This window comes from Gouania willdenowi, chromosome 5 (assembly GCF_900634775.1).
Source record: "Gouania willdenowi chromosome 5, fGouWil2.1, whole genome shotgun sequence".
Lineage (NCBI taxonomy): Eukaryota > Metazoa > Chordata > Actinopteri > Blenniiformes > Gobiesocidae > Gouania > Gouania willdenowi.
In genome coordinates, this window is record NC_041048.1 from 4,623,554 (window position 1) to 4,651,437 (window position 27,884).

At 38.4% G+C, this 27,884-nt stretch overlaps 2 protein-coding genes across 3 annotated transcripts in view; one reads left to right on the top strand and one right to left on the bottom strand.

Annotated features, from left to right (window-relative positions):
• The window catches only part of cenpp (centromere protein P), a 91,559-nt gene that overhangs the window by 45,123 nt on the left and 18,552 nt on the right, over window positions 1-27,884 (bottom strand). The gene's annotated exons all lie outside the window — the stretch shown is intronic.
• ogna (osteoglycin, paralog a) lies at window positions 20,305-27,783 on the top strand. The gene is made up of 6 exons (XM_028446192.1): window positions 20,305-20,640; window positions 23,083-23,146; window positions 23,516-23,680; window positions 24,533-24,735; window positions 25,155-25,247; window positions 26,445-27,783. The coding sequence occupies exons 1-6, from the start codon at window positions 20,485-20,487 to the stop codon at window positions 26,613-26,615; spliced, it is 852 nt and encodes a 283-aa protein (XP_028301993.1). The 5' UTR covers window positions 20,305-20,484; the 3' UTR covers window positions 26,616-27,783.

The following is a 27,884-nucleotide window of genomic DNA, read 5'->3' on the forward strand; positions in this document are numbered from 1 at the left end:
TTCATCCCCCTCACTTTTTACAGAGGGATTCATTGTTGAAAATGTATTGGCCTAGTTGGATTGATTGGTGATCAAGCCAATCACAGCCAGCCATTTGACAAAGCCGCCATTCCGAGAAGGTAAACAGAGTTCACAGCAATGAGTAAAGTGTAAGTAAAGTGACAAAAAATTAGTAACCAGTGGCAAAAAAAAGGTGACAAAAGAAGAGTGAAAAGTAAAATAGGCCAAAAGCAGTCAAGAGTGGCAAAATAATTTACAAAAATAAGAAAACAGGTGGCATGTAATGGCAAAAGATAGCTTGAATCAGCAAAATGTGGTAAACAATAATGAAAAAGGGCAAAAAAAATTTGGCAAAATGTAGGGGAAAAGGACAATTCCAGTAGGCCAATTAAATAAAGCCAACAAGTGATAAATCTGAATAAGATGTTTTATTGTGTGCTACAGATTATTGATATGTGATTGCAGATCTCTCCAGGTCAGTTCTGGTCAAACTGCCCTAAGCAGGCCAGATACCATCGCACTGGCAGCATTTACTAAGGTCTCTTCTCAGAGACTCTGTCATTGTTATGGCTATACTATCAGCAACATACAAACCCTGAGAGCACAGAACAACTACAGATTCATTGGGACACACACTAAAACCATTGAATCCCAGACCGGTCTGCTTCCAAAACCCTTTGACCAAACAAACCCCGTGTCCACATCTGACCGGCAACCCTAAAACTTGACTCCGTCTCATTCCTTCCAAAAACAGTTGGGGGCTTGTCTTGAGATCTAAATACATCAGACAATGAGGTAAGTGCAGAAGTTTCCTTCTTAACATTTCCGATAGAAATCTGTGCCTTGTCTGTTAAATGATTGACTAGATAAACAACTCGTTAAAATCTTAATTGGTGGTGGGAAAATTTTCGAATCTTTTTTCTTCCTAAAACAAAACAGACGTGAAGCAGTCAAGCATGAGGGGTCTAAATTTCTGATATGATTTTTTTTGCTATAAATCTAAAAGTAATTCAGGATTTTGCCTTAAAATCCACACAAAATGAGTGATTCCAACATTAGGCAGTGATTATAGCATATGGGAGAAGGGCCTGTGGGACAGGTAAAGACGGATGCTTGGAGGGCACCCGCCTGGACAAGTAACTGTAACGGGAGAGTCCCAAAGGTGGTATTGAGTCTAAGTTAGAGTCTGAAGTACTGATTACAAAGTGAGATGTCCAGTGTGAGGCAGGGTTAGTGGCCGCTGCCGCCTTTGGTCAGTATATGACACGCAAAGGTTTTTGTGCCAGCTCTGGGGGAGCGTGAAGAACAAACACAGGAATGTTATGAGATAACCCCAGGATTTGGACTATAAATAGGTGAGAGCGAAATTACTGTAATGGGAGCATTCCCAGTTTAGAACAGGTTTCAGTTAGAGTTTGACGTACAGTACTGTTGCAGGGTGTTTATCCGGCTAAGTCCAGGTGATAGCGTTACAACTGTGACAAGAGCACTCCCAATTTGGAATTGGGTCTCAGTTAGATGACCTTTCATAGCAGAATTAATGTCCCAATGTGTATTGGTCTCAATTCTCTCTGCTGTATTATGAGGTAATGTTTTTAGGGCGTTTCTTCACTGTGTGGCGTTAGAGCCAAATCGATCAGTCTGTGTAAGTTTATGACTCATTTCTGGTGATTTTGTAGGGACCGGTTCTGAACCGTGAAATGAAGTACCGCAGACCTCTTGTACAAAATACTCTCCCATATTACCTAAATCACCATGAATTCTGGTCAATGATTTGAAACTGATAATAAAGAAATACATGAATAACTAAAAAAAATGGTTCACTAGTCACCGTTGTGACTGTTGTTGTTGTTGTCTTTGTTCCTGTGATGGCCATTTGTTTGTTTGTTCATTAAAGTTGTAGCGAGTTGTATTTCACAGTTTTAGCCTGTAAAATACATTTTATGATTGCTACTGCTACTCGATAAAAATGTAAAAAAATAAATAAAAACATACCATAACAATCTGGTGTGTAGTACAGTAGATTTGGTGGATTTGTTTTCCTTTATCTATTTTTAATCTTTTTTTGTTTCCTACCCTTTATCTCATTTGGAAACCACCAGGTCTGCTGACAAGCACCGACCAGAAAACCAAAATCAAACACTAACCCTAAAACACATTTTTCCCACAAAGAAATTGACGATACTTTTACTGTTTTTTAAAACGTCAGTCGAGGTCAATTTTGTTATCATTCCTTAGGCCAATACTGGTGACCCAGATGATAAAAGCACAGATGTGATTCCATCACCGACCAGCAGATGCCATCAGAGACTGACAATAAGTTTGAACAACGTGGAACCATTTTATGGAAAGCCAACTACTGGTAGAGATGAGTATAAATACCTTGAAAGTTGTGAAATGATAAAACATCTCCCCACTGCATACATCTCTGCATACAGCACTTTGATGCCAAGTAGATGTTTTTAGTACAGGGTTGCCATTAACATTTAATTTTGATGAGTGCATGAATATATTTTAAAGGCGACCTTCTAAATGCTCACATTTGTGCCATTCAGACTTGCTATTACTGGCCTGCTGAAACATTTAACCACCTTCTGTGCTGCATCAGGCTGTACACACTCCTACAAAGAATGAACTCACAAAATAAAACTAAACTGTACAGATTCCTTATGCTGATATCTCGAAATAAACAACCTCCCAATGAACAATATCCTTTATAGATGATACTTGTAAAACAATTATTGGGTTTTCTTAACAGCAAGAAGTCACTTCAAGTCATTTGGTCATTGGCATATTAAGTTCACATCAAAAGAGTTACAGATGGACTGTTCCATGTGGAGTTTGCATGTTCTTGCCTAGGTTTTTGCCAGGTATTTGCGTGTTTGCCAACTATCAAAGCATGCATGTTTGGGACATTGATCAAGCCATGACAATAAGTTAAGCAATTGTCATTTTTGTTGATGACATTATTAGCCTTTACAGTGATTTTGTCGTCTACGAGACCAATTGAATTCCATTATCTGCTTGCCAAAATTTCAGTTACATACTATAACAAAATCCCAGTTGGTTTCCACTGGAGGTGGTCTTTCAATGGGGATATTTCAGAAGCAAATTGAATGATGAAACCGGTCACAAACATTTACTTATTTCAGCCCTGTCGACAAAAACAGTTTGAACTGTGAAAAGCACGCGTGGTAGGCGTAAATGTGATGAAACTAGAGAGAAAAGTTTGACAGGCTGTGTGTGTTTTTTTAAGCCCCCTCGTTCTCTGATGGAGGCCAAACGGCAGCCGACTCCTGCCGACTCGCCGAAACCCAACACCTGCAAAATCCATCTCTACCTGAAGCTAAAACACCTACAGCTAAAAATGAGTCAGTGCTGCAGCCTTGCTCCGCGGACACTCCGCTCCTTGACTGTTATGTCTTTTTAGATGAAGTGTATTTGTGCAGTGGGTGGGGTGGAAGGGGAGCAGCCTCGTGCTCTGTCTCCAGGAAACATATGGAACAGATCTGCTGACTGGCTAGCCAGGCCTCGTCGTTCTGCCACGTCTCAGAGCCACACACACACACACACACACACACACACACACACACACACACACACACACACACACACACACACACACACACACACACACACACACACACACACACACACACACACACACACACACACACACACACACACACACACTCTGCTTTTACTCATCCATCTTTCCTCTGCATTATTCTTGTCATCTCCTTTTGTGTCCTCGTTATGCACGATCTTGGACAATAACCAAGCCTCCGTTCCATAAAAACAGTCCCATCAAGTGTTTCATTTTAAAATATATATTTGAAAACCCTTATTGGACACATTTCCTTCAACACAGCTAAAAAAAAAAAAAAATTCCGTCCAACATCTGTTCCCTCTTTTTCCAGTTCAGTGTTACAAGATGCTGGAACTCAACTCATCTCATCCTGCATAAGATGAGAGTCAGGACAGTTACACTGTTACAGGTCAGCCTATTGTGGTGGTAAAATTCAGAGAAGATTACAGCTAAGCTTTTCATCCCCACAACAAGTCCATTGCAAGTGTAGAAGATGAGTAAGTTGTTACACTATTCATTAGAAGAAAGATGTCACAAATAAATATGGAACTGGATGAGACGGACCCCTGGGTAATAGAGGAGAAATGGTTGGGATGTGTAGGATAATTAGTTGGATAGAAAGATCGGTTAGTTTATGTGGGCACTGAAAAACTAAAACTGAAAAGTATTCTCTACAGTCAAAATATAAAGAAAACCAAACCGTGATGCAAAACAATTGTAAAAGAAAATGCAAAACTGCATACCATCTATCCAAACTGGAACTTCAACCATTTCTCAAAACATTCTTTGACTTTAGTGTGTTACATTAAAGAAGTAAGAAAATGAAAATACTGTAATGACTTTGGCCCCTGCTCACCAGTTATTTCAGGTGAAAAGCCGACGGGTATTTTTCCCCACTTTTCCCTTCTTTTTTAGAAACTGTAAATCCATTATATGAGCCAGATTTATTGCTTCTTCTTGGGAAGAGATCAACTCTGAAAACCATTTAACTGCCTGAGGAAATAAATCATCCCCCTCACTCGGACATTGGTAAGAGGTTTTTTAATCCAGAAACAACAAATTTAAATTACTTTTCCGAGCTTCTGTTCTTTACTCCTCCCTTTACATCCACACTTAGACAGAATTTCAGATTATACATTTTAAGCAATATAAAGTTTAGCAACTCCAAGTAGGTTCCTAATGTTACTTTTACATTAATAGCGGAGGTGATAATTATACTGTTTGGAAACCATAAGAATTAATAAATGAATGAGCTACAGGAATATTGCTTTACAGAGATAATGCTATTTTTTGAAAAAAACAAATAAAAAAATAATGCGTCATCTATATAGCAAGCTTTAGGTCGTGAAACAGGTAAATATAGATTAGCTTTCACAAACGCTTTGAGAAACAGCTGATTTCAACTGCAATCAAGTCATAGGTTGAAAAAAATACAGATTAATTTATAAAATGAATGAATAACCACCAGTATGTGGTTATTTAACTGTTCTAAAATTCACTCAAAGTTTTTGCTTTGTTGGAATGACTATTATCTGCACAAATGTCACCCTTGCCATCAGCGAACACTGTTTTAAGGGGTTCCTGTAATTGCGAGCTCTATCAGAAGATCATAGATAATACGATACTAGAGGTTCATCTGGATTACTTCCTTTAAACGTACATGGAGAGGACAGTTGTAAAACTCAAGGTCTGGGGAACAAATCTGGTCTTTTATAGCATCCAATTTGGCCAGCAGGAGAATGTAAAATAACAGAGAAACCATGAATTACTGTGCAAATTACCAACTAATTCAATTGTAGATATTCCAAATGGACAAATTCAATAAGACTCCCCAATATTTGGATAATATATTCAGCTTATATCACCTGATTGCAGTTATTTTTCATTTGTATTTGTTGGGAGAACTCATGCAACTATTTCGACAAATTGTCTCCAAAATAAATACAAATTGGTCACAAAATCAATGAAATTTAAGTAAAGATTCTGCAGGAACTGAAATCTGTCACTTATTGCTTGGATATTATTGTTCCCCTAATGTCATTTGTAAGTGGAAGCTAGGGCTGGGCGATTTATTGAGATTCAAGATGTACTGAGTTTTCTATTTTGGTGATACTGATTTGATTTGATTGTGATCATGGTGCCATGATCATTCACACTTTAAAAACAAAATTTGGAAGCAAGCTACAATGACCTCATGTAAAGGATTTTCAATAATGGCGAGTGGTGAAAAAACTCAAAGTTGGGGTCCAAAATAAAAATGAAGTTGCATAGAAAGATTGTTTTATATCTCAAGAAAAAGTCATCTTTATATTGTAAATTAAAACAGAGATCAGATTTTTTTTCTTACATTCATACACAGTTATGGGCACATTAAAATAGTAAAAGAAGAAACATTTATTCGAATTCAAGAAGCTGTCACTAAAGAACCAATGCATATCTCTGACTAATCATCAGTGATTTGAACAGTCTATGTACATAGCTCTAAGCTGATCAAAGTACAGTGAGCTAAAGCATATGAAAAGTTGTTTATTGAAGGCCCAAACATGATTAAGCCCCAAACCCTGAAAAACTTTTTCCCAATTTTGAGAGGCTGGCATGTCCACCAGATAGGATGTATAGCAGATCTTTTTCCATGGTGGAGCATTATTACTTTACCAAATTTCAGTTTCCTATGTGATGTAGTTCCTGAGATATTGGAAGCTGAAAATGGAAGAAAAATAAGGACGAGTGAAAATCGACACACACCCCCCTCACTAAATTGTGCATATCTTAAAAAGTATTCATTCGATCAAACTAAAAATTTCAGGATTTTTTTAGACCAAAGTGCGAAGGTCTATCTTTGCTTAAAACTTGGTCAAAATCCGTTAACTACTTTTGATGTAAGCCAGCATACGCACAGTAGTTACATGTCAAAGCAGCGTCCTTGTGCATGCACCATGGTCTCTCTAAAGATCACCATCAAAAAATTCACACTTGACCTTCTCAGGCTCGTCTTCATCTAATAGTGCAGTGTCAGGCAAGATGATATCATGCAAAAACAGGTTATGATATGAAACAAAAACAGACACATGACGAGTTGGACACTTATTACAAGCATAATTTGTGGTGTTCTTGTATGTTTAATGTTGCTCGTTTCATGCCAAACCATTAATGAAGCACTCAGTCTCCCCAGACGACCGCAGACAACTTTTTTCACTGAGTCCAACACTTCAAGATGCTAAAAACACAGTGACGCTTGCTCATAAGTTGGGCAAAATTTGATGTATAGGTTGTTAGAACTCAATCAGCACACGTTTATTGTCCAAAAAACACCCATGCAAAACAAGCTGCTCGTTCATCAAAACTGTGGTAAAGGGTAAATGAGGCCATGAAATTGAAATGTTGACAGGCTGAGGACTGAAAGGCTTGTTTGTTCCTGCGAGAGAATCCCAGTAGTGATGCATTCTGCAGGGATAAAGCCAACATGAAAAATGAGCAACAGGATGACAAGCCAACAGCTGTCTGGCTTTGGAGTGGAAAACCTGGGCTGTAACGACCTTGTGTGCATGGCTGCGCGTGCACGCGTGCCCAAAAGGTTTTGCAGAATTTTAACAAGATAAATCAAGAGTCCAGATATAAATGTGCTGCAGGTAAAAAAAAATCATATCTGTAAATGATAAAAGAGCCTGATCGTTTCTGTCTTTGTGATATAAAATGATTTGAAGAGGCTGTGCAGACATCACAGGCAGGTGTAGATGACTTTAAACCGTGCATGAACAACACTTTCATCACCTCTGACCAAAACTAAAACCACAAACTGCCTCTGGATCAAGTATTGCTCCAGATAGGCCAGAGATAGACATTTCCATCATGTAACATGCCAAAAGTGGGCAAAATTTAGTGGATAACATGCCCACTCGTACCAGCTGGGCTCAAGAAGTATGTTTGTGTGTATTTTTTTACACGCCCTATGGCACATGTGTCAAACTCAAGGCCTGGGGACCATATCCGGCCCTTTAGAGCATGCAATCCAGCTCGCAGGAGAAAGTTAAAACTAGAGACTACAACTAAAAAACACTATTAATCAGCTATAGCAGTGGTTCCCAAATGTTGGGGCGTGACTGGAGATGTGAGGAATGAGGAATGCTAGAATAGAAAATGATCTTTTTTCTTTGTGCTTTATTATTAAAAAGCTTTACTAGTGTTCTAAAATATGTAAAAATGGGATTGCATTTTTTGGGTTATTTTCCCATCCACTAAATATATAAACATTAGACATGATAAAGATTTGAGAACCTTTTTTTAATTCTTGAAAGGCAAAAAAAAAAGCAAATTTTCCAGGACTTGTCTCAAGAAAGTGTTGAACTCACCTGAACTGAGTCTCATAATAAACCCAAAGGCACACACATGTAAAATCAATAAATAAATAAATAAATACACCAGTCGAGCAGAAACTTTAACCAAACATTTAAAATAGTCTTTCTTCTGGTTCGAGGGAAAAAAGTTTTATGCAGTTAAATTTATGAAGAAAAAAATGCTTGCCCAACAATGATAACACTATGCTGAAATAAAATCACCAGAGCCAAAATGGGAGAAACAGACAGAGGGTCAGTCAAAGCCAGGATCACAGACAGTTTTTTTTAGAAGGTAGCAAAAACTAAAGCTAAAGCTTTTGCGAAGCAGGCCAATAAAATAAGATTTTAACCAGATGGAGTATGCTGCTGATGAGACAGTTGTGCTCTCCTCATCACAATTAAGGCAGAAAAAAAAACATTCAGGACCACAATGACCTATTAAACTGACATAATTGCATTAACATGGGCTCTTTTTAGACGTCCCCTGCTCTCACAAACACATGAAAATGCAGTTTAACCACAAAAAATCATATATACAGTACCAAGTCTAAGCACAAAACGAAGAAACCACAGTGGAGTGGAATGACTCGCTGCGGGAATAAGAGACAAAGGCCTGCACACAATACCAATACAGGAGCTAAAATAAAATGAAATATATTTATAAAAAAGAGCGATCAAAACTACAGCAACAACAAAGAAAGCACTAAACTGGTGACTATTAGTGTAAGTACAACCCCAGGTTTTTGCTGACCTGCCTCGAGGGTGAAATTCAAAAAATGTCTTGATTATAGGCGTGGCTCCTAGAGTAGTTAAGACACGCCCAGGCACACCAGCCCCGCCCCCTCAGCGCTGCACAGTTCCGCAATGAGCTGTCAATCAAGGGCTGTGAGAGGAGGACGGTTAGTGACGTCACTGATCTGTTCTCAGCCAATAGCAAAATTCAATTGCAATAGCCGGCATTCAACCCATGGAGAGCAGTCACTCTGACATTTATCAACTAAAACCACTAAACTTAAATACTTAAACTAAAATGTAAAGAGTGGGACTAGGATCAATAAACAACACTCCTTCTAGGGTTGAGTATCGAGTATCGAGTAGTCCAAAGGACTAACATTCCAATTTTTAAAATTACATTTTTACCCGATACCCAGTCTGCCGACCAGAAGAGGAAGCCACCGAACACCAACGAAGAAGAATCTACAGGAAGTCTTTCCGTTAACACACAAACATGAACGGTCTAAAGTGTTGCATCACTTTAGAAAAAATACCAACTCAGCTCAGCTCAGTGCAACACATACAATATACATTGTACACAATACATATTTAGACAATTAAAAGAATCAGAATCGGGAATAGGTAGAAATCGGAATCGAAACGAGGAACCGGAATCATTCAAAATGAAATGATGCCCGACCCCAATTACTTCACACCTAACTTATCATTTATGTATTCGGCAGGGTGTAATTACACTTTAAAGTCATATTGTCACTCTCTTTTGTTGTTGGAAAAGTCTATTACAATTTAAAAGCCCCTCATCATCCTAATATATATATAGGATTGTTTTTTTTTTTTTTTTTTTTTTTTTTTTTTTTTTTTTTTTTTTTTTTTTTTTTTTTTTTTTTAAACTTTTTTTTTTTTCCTCACCTTGTTTGCACATGCTGTTGAAGGTTAACACTACAAGAAGTGCAATCTTTTAACAGCAATGCATATTTTATTATTGCAATTAAATAAATGAGTTTATTTCATTGCATAATTGTGACCATCACCAGCCCTCCCTAGGGAAGGGTAAATACTTTATTAAAGGGAGGATGTAAAAGAGAGAGGGCAGTGTTACACCAGGGTGAGGGGGGTGGGGGGGGGGGAGTTAACAGGGAGGAGGGATACAAGATAGGAAAACGAATGGGTGGGGAATAATCAATAAGTTTCAAGTGATGTGATGTGAAATTGTGGTTGTGTATATTGTGCTTATTGTTGTGTTATCAAGCCAGTCTGGTGACCAGTGTGCGGCTTAGGAATAATGGTGGTGGCTGTGAGCAGAGGAGGAAGTGAGTGGAAGTTACATAAAACAGGTATTTGGGAACAACGTGTCTATGGTTGAGCCCAGTATGAGTGTTATCCCACAGCCCGAGGCCAGTGCGTCCATGACAAATGTGATTCCAAGAGCCGCTACTGCAAAACCCATGAGCCGCCCCCGGGCCCGAAGAAGCAGTCGGGCCAGCAGAAAGAGCGAGAGATCTAGGGGCCCCCGGCGACCACCCCACGGCCAAGCAGCCCCCCGAACGCCCCCAAGGTCCCAAGCCGAGAGGCTGCCATTGCCCCCCCCATACACACCCGAAAAGCCCCCAAGGAGCCAAGGACCAAGCGCACCACGCCACCGACTCCAACCCCCAACCCCCAGGCCCCCCAGCCCCCCACCCCCCCACCACCACCCACACCCCCGCGCCCAGCCCCCCGAGGGGAGGGCCCAGAGAGCCCCCCGCCCGAGACCCCAGTGGAGGAGCCAAAGCCCACGCCCAGCAGACGACCAGAGCCACGCCGAACAGGCAGCCGGCGGGCACCCGCCGGTGAGCCCAGAGCCAGCAAGGACCCGACCCCAGGCCAGGAGGACCCGGAATGGATGCAGCACCAGGAGCAGCCCGCCCAGGGCGAACGACCACACCCCAAGCCGCATAAGGCACCAGGGGGCCGCTGGGAGTCCCCCCGCCAGTCCCCAGGCACCCCAACCCAGCCCCCCCGGGCGCCCCAGATGCTGATGCCGCCCGCGCCACGAGCTTCAGTTCTTTAAAGCCAGGGCCCCCTCCAGAGGCCAAGCCAGACCGCCCCGCCGGGATGTGGCCCCCTAATCCCACCCCGACACTCTGCCTCACGGGGGACTGCCCAAGCAGGGGCCGCACCAGAAGGTATGCAAGGGCGCGGCACGCGCCACCCGCCCCAGAAGACCCCCGCCAGGACCGGCCCGGCCAGCCGGCCAAGCACCCCGGGCCCCAGGAGTACCCCCAGGGACCAGGACCCCCCAAGGGCAAGCCCCCGGGCCAAGCCCCCCGGGACGCGCCCCCCACCCCAGCCCAGGTCCCGGCCACAGCCCAGCAGGACCGCACATATAGGATTGTTAACAATTAGCTGGAATGATTGGGATTAACAAGGAGCATAAACAATGTCAGCAAATACTTCCTTACAGTCGACTGAACTGTTGGAGAGAGAAAAAAATAAATAATTGTGAAATGCTTTAAGAATCAAAAAATTAAGGATTTGTTGTGGAAATAAGACCAATGACAAGTTAAAAAATGCATGTTCAATGTGAGAAACATATTCACAGATTATTTTACTTTTGAACACTTTGATGTAATGATCCTTTAAGTCAGCGTAATAAGATTCATTATTCCACAACAGCATAAAACAGCAGATAAAATAACTAATCACTTGTTTGTCTACTGAGATTTCACATTAAAAATGATTCTAGGAAAGAATGCACACTTTGTTAGCCAATGCTCAACTGTGACTCACTTTTTGTCTGGGGGAAGGAAAATGCAAGGAATGCTTGCATAGCAAAATCCAGTAGTCATCAAGTGAACTGGGAGAAACTATCCAATACCACTGTACGCTGGAACCCACTCAACCAGTAATACTCTCCATATGGTGTTCTCTGGTTGTCCAGACTATCACGTGCCAAGTGACAGTTTAAACTGAGGTGCTTTTTCGTCCAGTAGCAATGGAGAATCATTTTGGAGTCACCAACACATGCTAAGCCACCACAGCCAAGATCACAGAGGAATACAAGCTTTGATCTTCAAGAACCAAAGATGTATCTGACATTATTACAGAGAAGAAAACAGAGACAAAAATGCCAACTAAGGAACGTAAGGACAGGCAGAATTCACTATTGGATAGGTGTTTTTCTCTTTATTCAAAATCAGGCCCTAATATACATAAAATATATATAAAAGTTGGTGATGGAAACACCTCAATTTAAAAAAAAAAAAAACACAACTATTGCTAAAAAGTTTTGACGCTTTTATGAGGAGGAATTTTAAGCCGTTTCAATATTGAAATGTGTTGCAAAAGCGCCATGGAAACACTTTTTCCACAAATACACGTCACAGAATGTGACGTACCTGGTCACAAGTGAAAAGGAGACAGTGGAAGGAAAGTGTTTTCTCAGAAGTAAATATTTTTTATATTATAGAAATCATCAGTGCTACTCACGACCTGCAGTATTCAAACAAAGTTGCATCCATAATCTGAGAGTTCCATTTGATTGATATTGCTACATAAAGGATTTTTTTTTTTTTAAATTTTTGTCAAGAAAAAATATGTTATACATATAGGTACAGTAGGACTATAAAATCATATGGAATCCAATACATCAGAATGATGTGTGACTTAAAGACAGGAAATGAACCAGGATGAAATAAGTAGCATGTCAACATATTCTAATAATTACCATAAGCTCCATTTACAGCCTGACACACAGAACAACTTGTGTAGCATGACAAAGCAGCACACAAAATAGAAAAATAAATGCTTCTTAATTCCTCCCAGTGCTCAAACATCTGCTCTACATCTGATCCAGATAACAGGAACCAGAGAGCAGAAAGTCGACTTATTGCAACAAGGCAGTTCCATATTCACAATAAATTTCATCAATAAAATTAGTGTTCAAACTTCCCAAAAAAGAGGGTGTTTTTTTCACTCTAAGTGACTAATCTGAAAAAACTTTCACATTTTAAATAAAAAAAACCATAGCTTGATATCTGTGAAAGTGAAAACAGTGGTTCTTCCTGCTGGTGAGCTGTTGAAATCATCAGGTTTTTCCTCTGGGACTTAAATTCCTGTACTGACTGCCTAAACTCGGCAGAAGGAAAAGGGTTTTAACAGTAAAAAAGGAGTGTAGAATACTTCTGCTGCCGAGGGATTTACTGGAATGAGTAGAGAAGAGTGATAGAAACATCTTATCCATCCCCATATGCTGTTAAGCAAGCGCTGGAGTATATCCCAGCTCACTCAAAGGAGAAGGTGTGGTACGCGTCGGACAGGTCACCACAGTCCAGGCTTTGTTTAACACACACACATTCCCTTCTACGGTAAGCTTAGACTCCAATTAAATTTAATTAAGAAGCATGTTTTTGGACTGTGAAATGGAAAACTGAGAATCGTGGAAACTCAGCATAGAATGAACGGTGCGTGACTAGCATCGTTTAAACCCCAAATACGGCAGCAATGCCACCCTGTGTACTAAAAACAAAAAAAGGATTTACCTTTAATTTAATAAAGGAAACTGGTAGGACGTCCAAGTAGGACATAAGAACCAGCTGAATTGGTTTAATTTGAAATGTTGATTGAAGGAAACACTTAAAATGGTTTAGGAGCAGATAGATAGCCACTTATATCTGATAATCTAAGACGGGGTTCATGACCTGCGCTTATGGGTTTCGTCCATTAAAAGACGTTGGATAAGGTCATTGAGGGGTCAATGTAAATGCTCGACCACACACATACAGACAAGGATAAATGTCGCCCCCTGCTGTCACAAAATCATGTGGTTCACAGATGTTAGCACCGTAAACCTAGCCAGGTTTGGACTACAAAAAAAAAATCACTTGAACACCCACGAATGTTGTTGTTGTCCCCAAGACAACATTTTTGCGAGTAATTCTGAAATTAAACCACTAGTTACAGTTACTGATGAGCAAAATAAGTGAACACAAAATAACAAGGGTGTAACGATTCATCCATGAGATCAATTAATCAATTTATATTCCTACAATCCAACATTGATCTGTGCTCTGCAAGTTGATTTGATTTAGATTTAATTTTATTTGCACAAATAACAATACAAAATGTATACTGTACATAACTGTGCAGAAGAAAGTGAGAAGACCATTAGAGGTCTTATAAAACCACCAAGTGAATTTAAACAAGATCAGGCATGAGCAGGTAAGTCAATGTTTTAAATATATATACACATACGTACATAGATATACACTTGTTCTTTTTATCTGTCTTTTAAGAGTGGATATAGTCTTTGAGCAAGAAATAAATGTTTCCAGAGGGAAGGCCCTCTATATTTGAGTGTATTTTGTCTGGCAGAAGTTCTCCAGAAGGACAGATGCAAATCTCCGCAATGCCTGGTGGAGTAGGCATGAACATCCAAAGTATATGTGAAAAAAATGCAACAAGCTCTGCGCATAACATTGGGCATATGCACATGTTTATACATGAAGAGACAAATGCAATAAATATTAACATTATATATTGTCAAAGCATTGCATTTCCTGAAGAGAGAAGCAGATGAGGACAATCTATTTGAAAAATTCACAATTCTTAGAAAAAAAAACTTGTATCAAAATCTTATTCAGATATGTTTGACATGTACCACCCCAAATCATATTACAGTAAGTTATATGTGAATAATTTAAACTACAGTACAGTGTCATCATACATTTAGAACCTATTAAGAAGCAAATTCTACTCAAAATACCTATAGATTTCATTATTTTTGGACAAACATGTTCTGTGTGAGATTTCCAGGTAAATTTTTGGTCTACAATGACGCCTAAAAATTTAGTTTGTGTCACTTGACTAATTTTGGTTCCATCAATTAAAAACCTCTGCATCCTCTTCATTAAGGGCTCTATTCTCCCATGCACATAAGTCCAAAAAGCCGTGTCGTGGCACTGTTTTTGGCTGCACACTATTCTCCCCTTGTACTTAAGTCAGCTGCTGTGCGCCTTCTTCACAGTTACGCATTGTGGGTGGAACAGCCGTGAAATGTGGGTGTTCCCATTCAAATCTGGCTTTACGCGCATCCTCCGGTGTGCGTAAGTTCTTTTTCTCTTACGAGCTTCTAACCCTGGAATAAGTGCAAGTACAAGTCCCTGACGGAAACCGACGACCCAAAATGGAAAAATGGAATGAAGAGATTTTAACTGTGACTCAGACAGAAGATTGCGGACGATCCTAAGTCACACGGCAATAATCTGATCAATGTTGATATGTTCCGTGATTTCTAGCCCAAAAAAATGACATCACTGCCTCTTTTCCTTCAACCCGCCTTCATTCACAGACTACGCGGTTTTTGGCTCCTTACGCGCGTTTGGTGTGTCAGGAGCCTGGACCGGAGAATACGCATAGGACAGAAGCGCGTAACTGCAGGCGTGCAAAAAAATGCTTAAGTCCAGGAGAATAGACTCCAAATCTTTTATTTTTAGTGCTGAATATCAAAAAGTTTGTTTGCCTTTAGGATGACTCTAATCGATCTAAAATCGTTTTAAAAGGTAATCAATTGATTGTATTGATACAAGGAATTTTAATTTAAGCACAGCAGACTTTATATGGATATGTTTTAAAGGTGCTTTTAATATTAAAGACGTTACTGCCAAATATTATCCTTGAATCAAATCGGCAACAACGAATCGTGATTCGAATCAAATTGTAGCTAAAAACAAATTGTTACACCCCTACAAAACAAGGATGTTCCGACACCGGTTTTTGTAGCTTCAGGAAAAACAAAACTTTTTTGAGTTTTGACTTGGTAGCTTTAGTGGTAACTTGACTTACATAATTCTTTATCTATTATACTGTATATTGCATGTATTTCAACATATTTATCCCACCTCTGCTGTGTAATATTCACTTCAGTTCAACTTGATTTAAATAGCACCAATTACAACAATAATCATCTCGTAACGCCAATATAGGCAGTAATTGTAAATTGACCAAACTCGTGTTGTCACTATTATGTGAATTGTAGTTGATTTATTTTTAGTTTACCATTAGGTTAGTAAGGGATGAGTAGCACACGTTGCTAATCAACGAACTTGGAAAATAAAGAGCAATACTCATACACATTCAAACTGATGGTCCAGACTGAAGAAACCCAGAGTGAGAGCAAGGCAATGTCACGCCCATAACACAGCTTTCAGGAGCAGTTTAATACTTTATGTCAGCTTTTAGCCAAACCCGTGGAGACCAAGTTAGTTTTATGCCCACCAAGGTGGTCGGCTGCACACAGAACGTACTTTGCAGGGAAATTGGCGAGTGTTGCGTGATTTCACTGACGTATTTTGTTTTGTCTAGAGTGGATTTATTCTGTCATTACTAATTGCTCACTTTCACATTTTGCAGAAAAATTGTGCTTTCCATCTTGTCAACCAAACCTGTCACACCAATAAACCCAGTACCATTCAAAACTACTGCCAATTAATTCCAGTTTAAATAGTGGTCTTTTAGCACAAATTGTAATTTATCACAGCAATACAATAACAAAATGTTGCAACTTCACGAGTTTTTACTTGTTTGTTGTAAAACGGCCAAAGCAGGTCATCTTTCCTTAGACATAACAGAACAGTCTAACATTTAATGCAAGTAAAACACTCTAAAAATGATGCTTTTGAGGTAGTGACTAGGAATACACCCAAATGAAAATTATGGGCAGAAACCGAAAACCAAAAATGAGTAAACCAAGGCTAAAAACCAAAACAAATTATCATGCAAATTATTAGTACCATTGCATTTATGGCTATAAGTGTGTACTAACCTAAAAAAAAAATTAAACATTGAAATTGTGTAAATTATTACTAATGCTTCAAAGAATAAATCAATTAAAAATATGTAAATATTTCTGACTGACTAAAGGAGAATTCAAGTTGCTGATATGCAGCCACACGTCACGGTGTAGGGCGCCACGTTGATGGAGGGCTACACGTAAATACAGGGTTGATGTGAAACAGAATCATAAATCACACTTACTGCTCTGTCTCAACCTCTGCTTAGAAGATGCTTTCGTGCTCAGATGTATTGAAATTCAGTCGAAAATGGCCCAAAAGTGTATTTTTCGGCCGAAACCTTAACATTTTTGGTGCATCACTCGATATACTGTAATTGCATCGAGTAATGCGTGCTGATGAAACAACTTATATACAGAAATGTCACTTTGACCGTGTTTTTGAGGTCACACAGGCATCAGTAATGGATAAAAAACTGTTACAGTTTTAAAAAATCGATTTGTGTAATAAAGCAGCTTTCAATAACACCAGAACCATATTTTCTGCCCACTGAAGTTTAGTTCCAATCAACAAACAATCTAAATCTCAGATTTAGCCTTAGTTTACCCCATACTCGCTTGCACATGAAGCGTGAAGGGAGCACTCAAACACTAATTTGCGTTTGGTGTCTTTTTGTGGGTGGCTTTCCCATTTAGATTACTTTATTGGGAAGCTCTTCACAACCTTGACTCAACTTCGAGAAACTCAGTGAGAGTAGAAACATTCTCCACTTGCTGGCCCTCTTCCCGGAGTCGTAAAAGTTTAAAGGTGTTCATAATTGCTAACACACCTGTAACAGAACGAGCTCATGTTCTGAGGATGTTTACATCTGGGCCTCTTCTTTCTCCTCCCAACTTAAAGGCAGAAATAGTCACATGGTTTCTATTTAGCTAGTTTGCCATGAAACCTCAACCTCTTCTCTTGCCTTGGCTTGTTTATGGAGAAGTGCTGTCTCACATCATCTTTTTTTGAGTGTTTTACTGTGTCTATGGGGACAGATTTTAAGAGTCATGCTGAAAAAGGCTGAGATCTTTTGAATTTGACAACTGAGGTTGAAATCAACCCAAAAACTCCTGCTGAATAGTCTTTAGCTTTATAAGTGAAAACCCCTAACCTTGGAGTTCTGGAAAACCTTTCAAAAATTATGATTCTAGACATCTTTGGTTAGTTTTCTCACATGGTGCGCTTTGATAAGACATTTAAAGAAATTTAGGAGAGGAAAAGCTGTCAACTTTAGAATTAATCTTCAGTTTTACAAGCACAAAAGATAAATAAATACTTATTAGACATTTAGCTCTTTGACAATAAAGGAAATCCACATTTCCAGTTATAAACTGTGTATTGTGGGTTGGATTTTTCTTTTTTTGGTGCAGACTTGTTGCACCCAGACAGCAAACTGAATTATTTAAAGCACATGTGTCAAAGCAATGACCAATTTTGGCCTGTCAAAATGATTTTGCACAAAGTAAAAACGCCAGGGAGGCCATTGGTCACTGAGTAAAACCACCTTATTATATTGTTTTACTGAATGCTTTTCACCTGAGTTAAATAAATTATGTATGTCAAAATGAAGAGATCAAAGACTTGGAAGAAAATTAGTTGCAGAACATCATTCTCCTTCAAGACACTACCCAACCAGGAAAGAAGTATTCAAAACAGGGGTAGGGAACTCCAGTCCTTGAGGGCCTGATTCCTGAGAGTTTTAGATGTTTCTCTGCTCCAACACACCTGAATCAAATGAATGGCTCGTTATCATGCTTCTGCAGAGCTTTATGACAACACATTGGTTTCAATGGTTGGAGCAGAGAGACATCTAAAAGTCTCAGGAATCAGGCCCTCGGGGACTGGAGTTCCTCACCCCTGATTTAAAATAACCAAATGTTCCTGGTAGGGGCTAGAGCTGGGGCTCATATATATTCAAGGTGCTTTTAGTCCTGATGTTAGTTGATGGTAAATAGTGTAAATAGGTTCAAATTATCCTTTTTTTTCTTCTGCATTGAAAGAAACAACTTTTTTAAAAACTGGATGGAGTTCATAGTAAAATAGATAAATAAAATTAATTATTCGTAAACATGTGCCTTGGGCCTCTGCAATGAATATAACCAAAAGGGAAAAAACACTTTTTCATCCACAGCCAAGTCACAGCCAGACATAAAACACCCTCATAAGGAAGAAACAACTCAATGAAATGTGAATTACAGTATTGCCTATTGTTTGGTTAGGGAGTGTAATAAATATAATTGCTTTTAATCTTCATGTTGTTGGGAAGGTTTTTCTCAGAGAAAACTTGCTTTGAAAAGCCTAACCCAAGGGGGGGACTGTTAAAGAGAAACAAGGGTAACTTTCCATTACCGTAAGGAGTTGAAAGTTATTCAAAAACACAGTGACTTGTACATAATGGCAAACAAGATCCTTTGTTGTTAAAATTGACCTCTTTTTGGAGTTTACATTTCAGGTTTGCCTCCAATGGGACGTTAAGATGGCAAAATATTGGTGGTAGAATTGATCTTCCTACAGCTTTCAAGGTTTGTTTAAATGAATCCTTTGTCTACCAAATGCAACAGACATCTAAACTGACATGGAGAACCTTATCAGTTACTGGAGCTGCTTGTTTGCTCTAATAGGGCCAAATGAAGGAGTATCTCTGAGGAAATGAAGCCTAGAGTAGTTAGTTCACTCTAGGATTTGCCGGTGTGATATAGTCGAGTAAAGTTCCCGACATCACATGTATTTATCATTGGCAAATGCCAAGGAAACTCAACAGAATCTGTGCTTTGAAAATGGCAATTAAGAATGAAGCAAAAGTTATTTATTTTCATTCTAAATCTATTACTTATAAATCTAAATAAAATTAAATCCACAAGCACCTCAACAAATTAATGAATATATTTAATGAGATACAATAAAAGTCGGAAAAAGCAAATGTATAGCGGGCCAACATTCTAATGTTGATCCATGGGAGACATTTTCTTTTTTTTTATCCATTAAAGTCATTCTAATTCTAAGTCACCACAATGTAAACAATAGCACTCACAGAGCGCAAACCTCCACCAAGTTTAGATCAGCTCACCACATTTCATTTAAATACGTTCAATCCGTTTCAACTTTTTGAAATATGCTTGCTCAAAAACTTCTTCTGTATACTGTATCTACAGTACCTTCCAGATCATGGCCAAAATCAAAATTGTTCTTCCTTTTACCATTGTCTATCAGCTCATCAACTTTTATTTAAATCTGTTTAGAACTTTTTTGAAGTATCTTGCTCACAAACATCCACATTACTGACAATGGCCGGTGAAAACATTAACTCCTTGGCGGAGGTTACAACAGTTACCGTTCATGATCGAGCCTCATTTCCTGAAATTTGAAAGCAAATTCTAACACTGTCCATAAACTGTAACCTCAAATATTAGTCACAGGGAGGAGTTGGTATTTCCCCCTTATAGTCAATTGAAAGTCCATCCCTATAATCGGGGTCTGTATACGGGGTGCCAAATAAACTTTTTGACCAGCAGCGAGTCAAAAACCTGAGATCAAAAAGGAGCAAAACAGGGACTAAGCCTTATGGAAGACAGTTTGGTCATTATAAGTCATTACTGAGTAGCCAGAAAGGGACCACAGACATTCCCCGACATACACATTGGTTGTCAGCTCTAATTTTTCTGCTTTCTCAGCAAGTTTTGAAGTTCATTTCTTTCCTGTACACATTTAAGAAACATTTAGTAGACAAATAGATACTGTTGTCTTTTTCCATATGTGCCTCTCTGTGCAGTGGGCACTTCCCTTTACATCCTGTCCGTGTCTCCATCCCACATCATATGAATAGAGGGTGGTGGTGAAAGGGTTACGTGCTCTGCTATAAACTCCACTTTAGGAGCCTGCAGAAAGCTACTGGTTCAGCCTTTAAATAGGATCATTTGACACATCCAACCAGGGGCTTGTGGTGGAGAGTAGCTGCTAACCCAAACCTAGGCTTTGGAGCAAGCTGGCGTGTCGGCATCACGCTGCTGTTGACGGCATGAAGGTTCTCCTAGTTATCAGTGTGCTGCTGACAGCACTGTTTGCAGCTTCAGCCAGGAGGTCTGAGCAAGAATCACAGCTGATACCAGGATCTCTAACTGGGAGGCTGATCAGTGGATACATCAGTGACCATTTGAAAACAAGGAGAGCAAAGGTGAGACATTTTTACATATTTTCTGGGGTTATTTTTCTTCAAATATGTGACTTTTGTAATTCTACAAATATGTTTGCTTTACTCACTTTTGGCTTGTTTGATAATTCATTATTAAAAAATGATTTAAATCCCCCCCTTATATAATATAATAAATGAATATTTCCAGTGTTAGTTCGCCAGAGCATGTCAGCACTGGATTCCACCATCTTCCTCCCGCTGACAGATAATATTTCATTGAGCTCACAATACCCACACACATATTGAAAACCATGTTTATGTTTTGCTATGCAAACCACTAACTACAACCACACTAACCCCTTCAAGAAATACAAGGACCTGCCAAACCAAAGCTCTGATGTGTATTATGAAGTTAAAGGAAAAAACCTGAGAGTATTTGCAGGGAAGAGGTTTGGATTAAGATAATAGTGTAAAAAGAAATCATGTGAAAGTCATTTGAGGCCGACTGTTTGTTAGCTTTATTACTAAGTATAACTTTTAAAGATTTTTACAGTTGGTTTAATGAATGTTCCAGGTTTTTTTTCCAAAAAACTTTATTATGTGGAGTTGTTTCCCCACTTTGTATAGTTTGGGTTTTAGTCATTTAAGTGGATATTAGGATACAGCATACAAATGATGAAAAACAAAATTATGTTTAATATCATCAAGTAACAATTTAAACCTTAAAATATGTGACATCAATATTGCATATGACTCCTTAGCCCCTTGGTGCTTTGGTTTTAAATGATTTTACATAATTTTAGTTTTGTTTTCCAATTCTGAGGATGGAACTTCAACACATTTATAATATAGTCAGAAACTAAAGGTCAGATTATAGTTTTCATATCAGTCATCTGGTGATAAACAAGGTCATCATATATGTTTAAATCTCATCCACACAACAAAAAGGTCATAGCATTGTAAGTTTAATGGTTCACAGATGGTAAAAACAACCACAGAAAACCATATAATTGACCTTTGCCATTCTGCCTTAAAGTACCTGACAGCACCAATGAACTGCTTGATGGAAAGATTGCCAGCATTGATACCTCTAAGCATATATCATCAATTTCAGCCCCAATTACTCCCATCTCTTCAAAGGCTTCCAGCCACAGTCCAAAAACATGCAACTTGGCTTCACTTCAGTCTTCAGTTAAATCTCTGTGCATTTGCTATTGTCGTCTTTTGTTTACTACTAAAAAGCTAGTAACCTTTTAGCTTTCAGAGCACAAAACAAGTGCATACAGAAGATGATGATGTGTGGATATTTGGCAAACGCAGTCAACAATCCTATAAATTATGGATATTCAAGAGGTCTTGTATCTTGGCTGACTGTTATCCTGGCTGATAAATGTGTAAGGAGTGTTTGATGATGCATACTCAGCAAAAAATTGGCCATTGGTAAATACTTCTCAAAGGCATTGCGAGAAAACATGCTGTACACTCAGATACCCGTTACTGAAGATGTTTAAAAAAAATTACATTTATTGCATCCTCTGCTGTTGGCACTTATTATTCTTTTCAATCAGCCTAAAAAAGCATTATTGCACATTCCAGTTTAAAAAGGAAAATCTGCAGAGAAAAATTAACTCTAACCACTAACTTTCCAGCCGGCCAGTACCAATAATCCCATGATCAAGCCCAGGCCTAATTAAGGGAGGCCTACATAGTAATAATATTTTGAACAATTGTTTGATTGAATTTGTAATGAAAGAAAGGACTTATAGGCTTGAGATTTTCTAATGGAGAAACCTAGCACTATTGTTGTTCCACAAAGCATTCTTGAAATATTTTATTTCATCTCATGGCAGGTACCACTATCTGTCAAAGAAAGAGTGAATGTGGAGGACTTTAGGTTACACAGATATACACAGGAACATTGTTTGCAACTCTAATAAAGACATATGTAGGTCTCATAGATCAATAAATCAAAGGTAATTCTTCCTAAAATCAGGAGATTTTACTCAAAAGGATTGAAATTGCCACTTCCAAGTTTGTTTATAACTCCACCATCAACATTGGGTTTGCTGACAAATGGTCATGTGACTTCAGAAAAGTTTTGTGCATTGCATTTTGAGATTTGAAATACCGTAGAATAATACGAAAGTGTTTCTACTTCATTCTTATCTTGCATTAATTTGTCACACAACACGACATGTGGTTCTGGTGTATTTATAGATGTAAAAAACTCAAATTATCAACATGTACCTTTTTTTTTTTTGCGTTTTTTTTTATCTGTGAAAACACCAGAAAAGTCACTTTTGGCACTGACTGGATGAAAATAATGCAACCCCACAATCAAACAAATCTTCTTTAGGGATTTCGGGTTAGGGTTAGTTTTAGATACTTTGATATCCTCAATATTGACGTTATTTATCGTGCAACAAGTCAATGAAAGTGATAGCGTGTTAATGATAAGGCTTGGGTTTGTTTGTTTTTATGCAGAGGGCGCCGCCTACAACAGACGCGCCTGGCGTCAGCTCAATCCCAGATGGAGGAGACGCCTCCGGTAAGAGTATCTCATACTAATCCATGAATATTTGCCTCATTAACAAAATACATCTAAAACAGTCTTAGAAAAACTGTATCCATATTGAAATATAAGCATGTAGGATTTAAACATTTTTACTTAAGAGCTGTAGGTTTCTTTGGGAAAAGTACTAAAAAAAAAAAAAAAAACTTTTTATGTTCAGTATTTGCTGAGTAATCTCTTGTTTGTTTGAAAGAATCAGTTGTAGTACTATGAAACAATAGAATGTTTTTAATTAGTGCAGAATGTAACAGTCACGATCACAGATCACTACTGACACAACACTTTCTACTACCTTAGTACTTGTGTTATCCTGCACTGATACTGGTACTTTCTACTGCGTTGCAGACCTGCCAACCTGCCTGCTGTGTGTGTGTCTGACTGGCTCAGTGTACTGTGAGGAGGTCAGTCCGGACATGACCAGCGTTCCCACTCTACCCAAAGAAACGGCCTACCTGTACGCTCGCTTCAACAAGATCAAAAAGATCAGCAATATGGATTTTGCTGACGTTCGTGAGTCAGAAAACTGTTACTTAAGTACAAATAAGACAATAACGTAGCTTCCATTATTTTAAATTAGCTAAAAGTTGTCAATATTTACTCAAATATGCGCTACATGGTTTGCATAGTGGACTATGGGATATTATGTAACACTACCAATCAATTTTGGCTCTTTATGGATGGACTATGTTTGTCCTTTCTTTTCTTATTTACATTGTTGATTAAATTATCTTATTCACCTCTGCCAAGGAGGTTAGGTTTTGTCTGTGTTTATTTATTTGTCTGTCTGTGAAAAGTCTAACTCAAAAACTAATGGACAGATTTTGATGACATTTTAAGGAAATATCAGAAATGGGTGTGATGGAAGTGGTTAGATTTTGAGGATGATCGGGATAAATCTCCAAAATCTAACATTTAGGTGACAACGCAATAAGAGGACTGAGGGCGGAGGTCTATGCTCTCCAAGTGCTTTCCAGTTATTTTCTGTATACTGAACACAATAATCGTGAGCCTTACAGCTTTATGATCTTGGGGTCAAACACTTTAACAAACAAACTGTATGCTTTAAACAAATAACGTAACTCCAAAAGCACAAGACACAAAAAGCTCATCAGAAAACAAAGTTAAAAAATATGTAACTTGTCTTATATATGCCAAGGCTGTTGGTCCCCTCTGACATCACAGCTCTGAAAGGATTTACTTTCTAGTTGAGATTTTACTTTTCTCTAGACCTGTGGATTGTATAAAGAATGAATCTGAATCTAAATCTGATAAAAGCAACTAAATGCTCCCTGAAAAATAAAAACACTCAACAATCTGACATTCTGCTTTATTCTATTGCCTTTTTATTTTTTCCTACCGTAGCCACTCTCAAGAGGATTGACCTGACCGGAAACCTGATCTCGGAGATTGAAACCGGAGCGTTCTCTAAGCTAACCTTGCTGGAGCACTTGTCTCTAGCCGAGAACCAACTGGTGAAACTTCCCATACTCCCGCCAAAACTGACAACCTTCAACGTCAACCACAACCTGCTTAATACCAAGGGTGTCAAGGCTAATGCATTCAAGGTGAGTACTTATCATATATAACTTGCATATAAATCACATATAAAAGATGTAATACCCAAAAGAAAATTACTATTTTGGCACTTTTCAAAATGTCTATTAGTCAATATTGACCTAAACATTCCTCTCATTACCGATTGATCTGCTGGAACTTTAGCCTCCTGATGCTGAACATAGGACAGCTTGTTTAAAATATATGATGTCTCGTATACTATCTACTACTACTTTATCACTGCATGAACCATGACCAACCAACACCAGTTAGTTGGATAAGTACCTACATGTGACCAATTTGTAAAATGCTGCACCAATATCCTTAAATATGTTGGTTTGCAACAAAATGTAAAGTATTACGAGATATGTGATCAGTTAACTTACATTTTGTTTGTCACTGAGGACGCATATTTTTTTATCCCAAACAGAAATTAACCCAACTGGCCAACCTGTATATGGCTGACAATGAACTGGAAGCTGTACCTGTAATCCCTGAGAGCGTTCGGATACTACATTTACAGGTTTGTATGGTTAAAGCTTAACACACAGTACTGTCTAGGCTAAAAACAGTGTTGTAAATGGCACATAACTATGCAAGTTAACTTCCCTTGTTCAAGTAAGTTTGGGAAAGTCTAAAATTACCTTGTATTTCTTTACTAAAACAAAAAAATAAAAACACAGGCTAATCTTTGATGCAAACATTCCTTGTACTAGGTTGGCTCCTCTGTTAACCTTAGAGCTGTCTAAATTCCAGGGGCAATATATTCAACAAGGTTCAGGTAAAGTTCCTTAGATGAGTTGGTTCCTATTGGTAGGATGGCATCTCGTTCCACTATATCTAAAGATGCTTTATTACATGGAGATCGTGAGACTAGCGGCCATTTCAGTACCGGTACACTGAACTACATGTCATGTCTTGGAACTAGTGTGAGATGGTATAAGCCATCACAAGCTGTGGTCATTAAGAGATGACCATGGTCAGCAATGATACTTTCAGTTTTATGTTATCGACACCAATAATCCCCAAGAAGGAAGCTTTCTTCCAATCTTGTACTCCACCTGATGCTTAAATGTATTAGTTTAATCTTGGTGCGCCAGTTCAAACTAAAGTCTCCTTTCTGTAATATTTTGCTGATGAATACATGAATACTGTTGTCAGTATTACCATTATCTCGAGAACAATCTGGCAATCCACTCTCATCTGACATTATCAAAACTAGTCAAAAAGGTCCATATCATATCATAAAAATAAATAAAATAAATAGTTTAGCTTTTATATTTACAAAAACAAATGAACAAAAAAAAAATAGGAGGCAAATTTTCAAATTTTTTGCAATAAAAAAAGCTCAACCTTACAATTAGCTGTAATTAGCTAGATTTTTTATAATGCAAAAGAGTGAAGAGTTTGAGAACTGAAGGACGTCCTCTTGTTAACACCAAGGAAAGACTCCTTCAACCAAAAATTTATGAACATCTGTCATGTGGGGACCATTTTTAAATCCTTTGATTAATACTAGTACAACACCAAAATCAGAGTATGGCATCAGTGATTAAGGACTTTGATACATGTAGTTGAGAAGACTAACCTGCTCCACCAAATGAAACCCCATTACAGACATGAAGAATGAAATAATTGAAATGCTTTTCCTACATAGTACAAATTTCATGATATTTTAGTAGACATTTTTTACATAATTCACACTCTCTCTCTCCTCCAGAACAACAACATCACTGAGGTCAACATCAACACCTTCTGCAAGTCCAACAACACTTACTACCTACGACCAATCCTCAGTGAGGTCCGCATGGATGGCAACCCAGTGGTGCTGTCAAAGCACCCTGACAGCTTCACTTGTATGAAGGTACTTCCCATCGGACGCTACCGCTGAAGAGGCACAGACTACAGCCCATTTGTTGCTGATGAAGACACTTTCTCCCCAGCAGAGTGTTAGTGTGAACCATGATATTCTTTTAAAGGAGCAAGTCCCATGGCAAGTACAAAGGTTGTTTAGACTTTAGCAAACTGACTAAGAGCCCACATCACTTTCAGGTTAAAGTATAGACATTCACAGGGCTTATGGTTTTGATTTAAATGTTTTTACATTTTTTATGAAGCCTTTGAGACCAAAGTGTATTTGATTTTATTAGAATGATGCATGCAGAAGGTAAACCCCACAGAGAGTGTTTCTCACTCTGACATTTTAAATGGACAGGACATTGCTTTCCAGTTTAGCAACTTAAGATTTCTCTCCTTATTGTCTTAAATCAGAAAATTATTCCAAACCAACCTTGAAGTATTCAAATACTTTGATACACAATTTTTCATCAACCATAATTTCACCACAACACAATCCTGACCAGAGATTTTTAATTGTGTTACAATGATAATCTCAGCTATGATTCTCTTTTCATCGAATGATCTACAACAAAAGTAGCTAAAATTACACTAAGTTTACACACTTGTGACATCAGATAATTACCAACCACTGAGCAATTTTTATTTTTTTAACAATTGCCATTAGTACCCTTTGTATTTAAATTTTAATCATTTATTAGCCATTTAGTGATCAAACAAGTAACCAAAGTAAAATGTATTTCCACAGTATACAGTTACCACAGCAAGCGCTTGAGACATACAATAATAGTGTTCAAGACATTTAAGTTTTATTTTTGACAGCAATGAACTCTAGGAAAAGGGGGTGGGTTTGAGTTGACAAAAACAAAATAATGGCTTCAATGTTTTTTACTGAAGGCTAAACTCTGTAACCCCTTCACTATGTTTATATTGAGACATCAGTGTTGTATTTGATTTGTCATGCTTCTGAGGCTGAAGAGCTAAAGTTTGTGGAATAAAGTCTCAAAAAGGCTTTTGGATTGGTTTAGAAAAAAAACCACACCCTGTATATTCACAATGTACATTTTCTGTAAACTTGACTCAGTGGAAAAGGGGCTTCGCTAACTTGTTTAATAACTATTGTTTTTCTTAACTTTTTTTGTTGATCTTTTATTTATAGACTCCAGTTTAGGTGAACTGGGGAAAGATGTATTTAGTAAATATAATAATGTGAATGTTCCTCCTCTACTTTTTGTCTTCCGCCAAATAACTTGCCTTTTATTTCTGACTTTGAAAATGTTATAACTCCTGTGTGAACAGGACA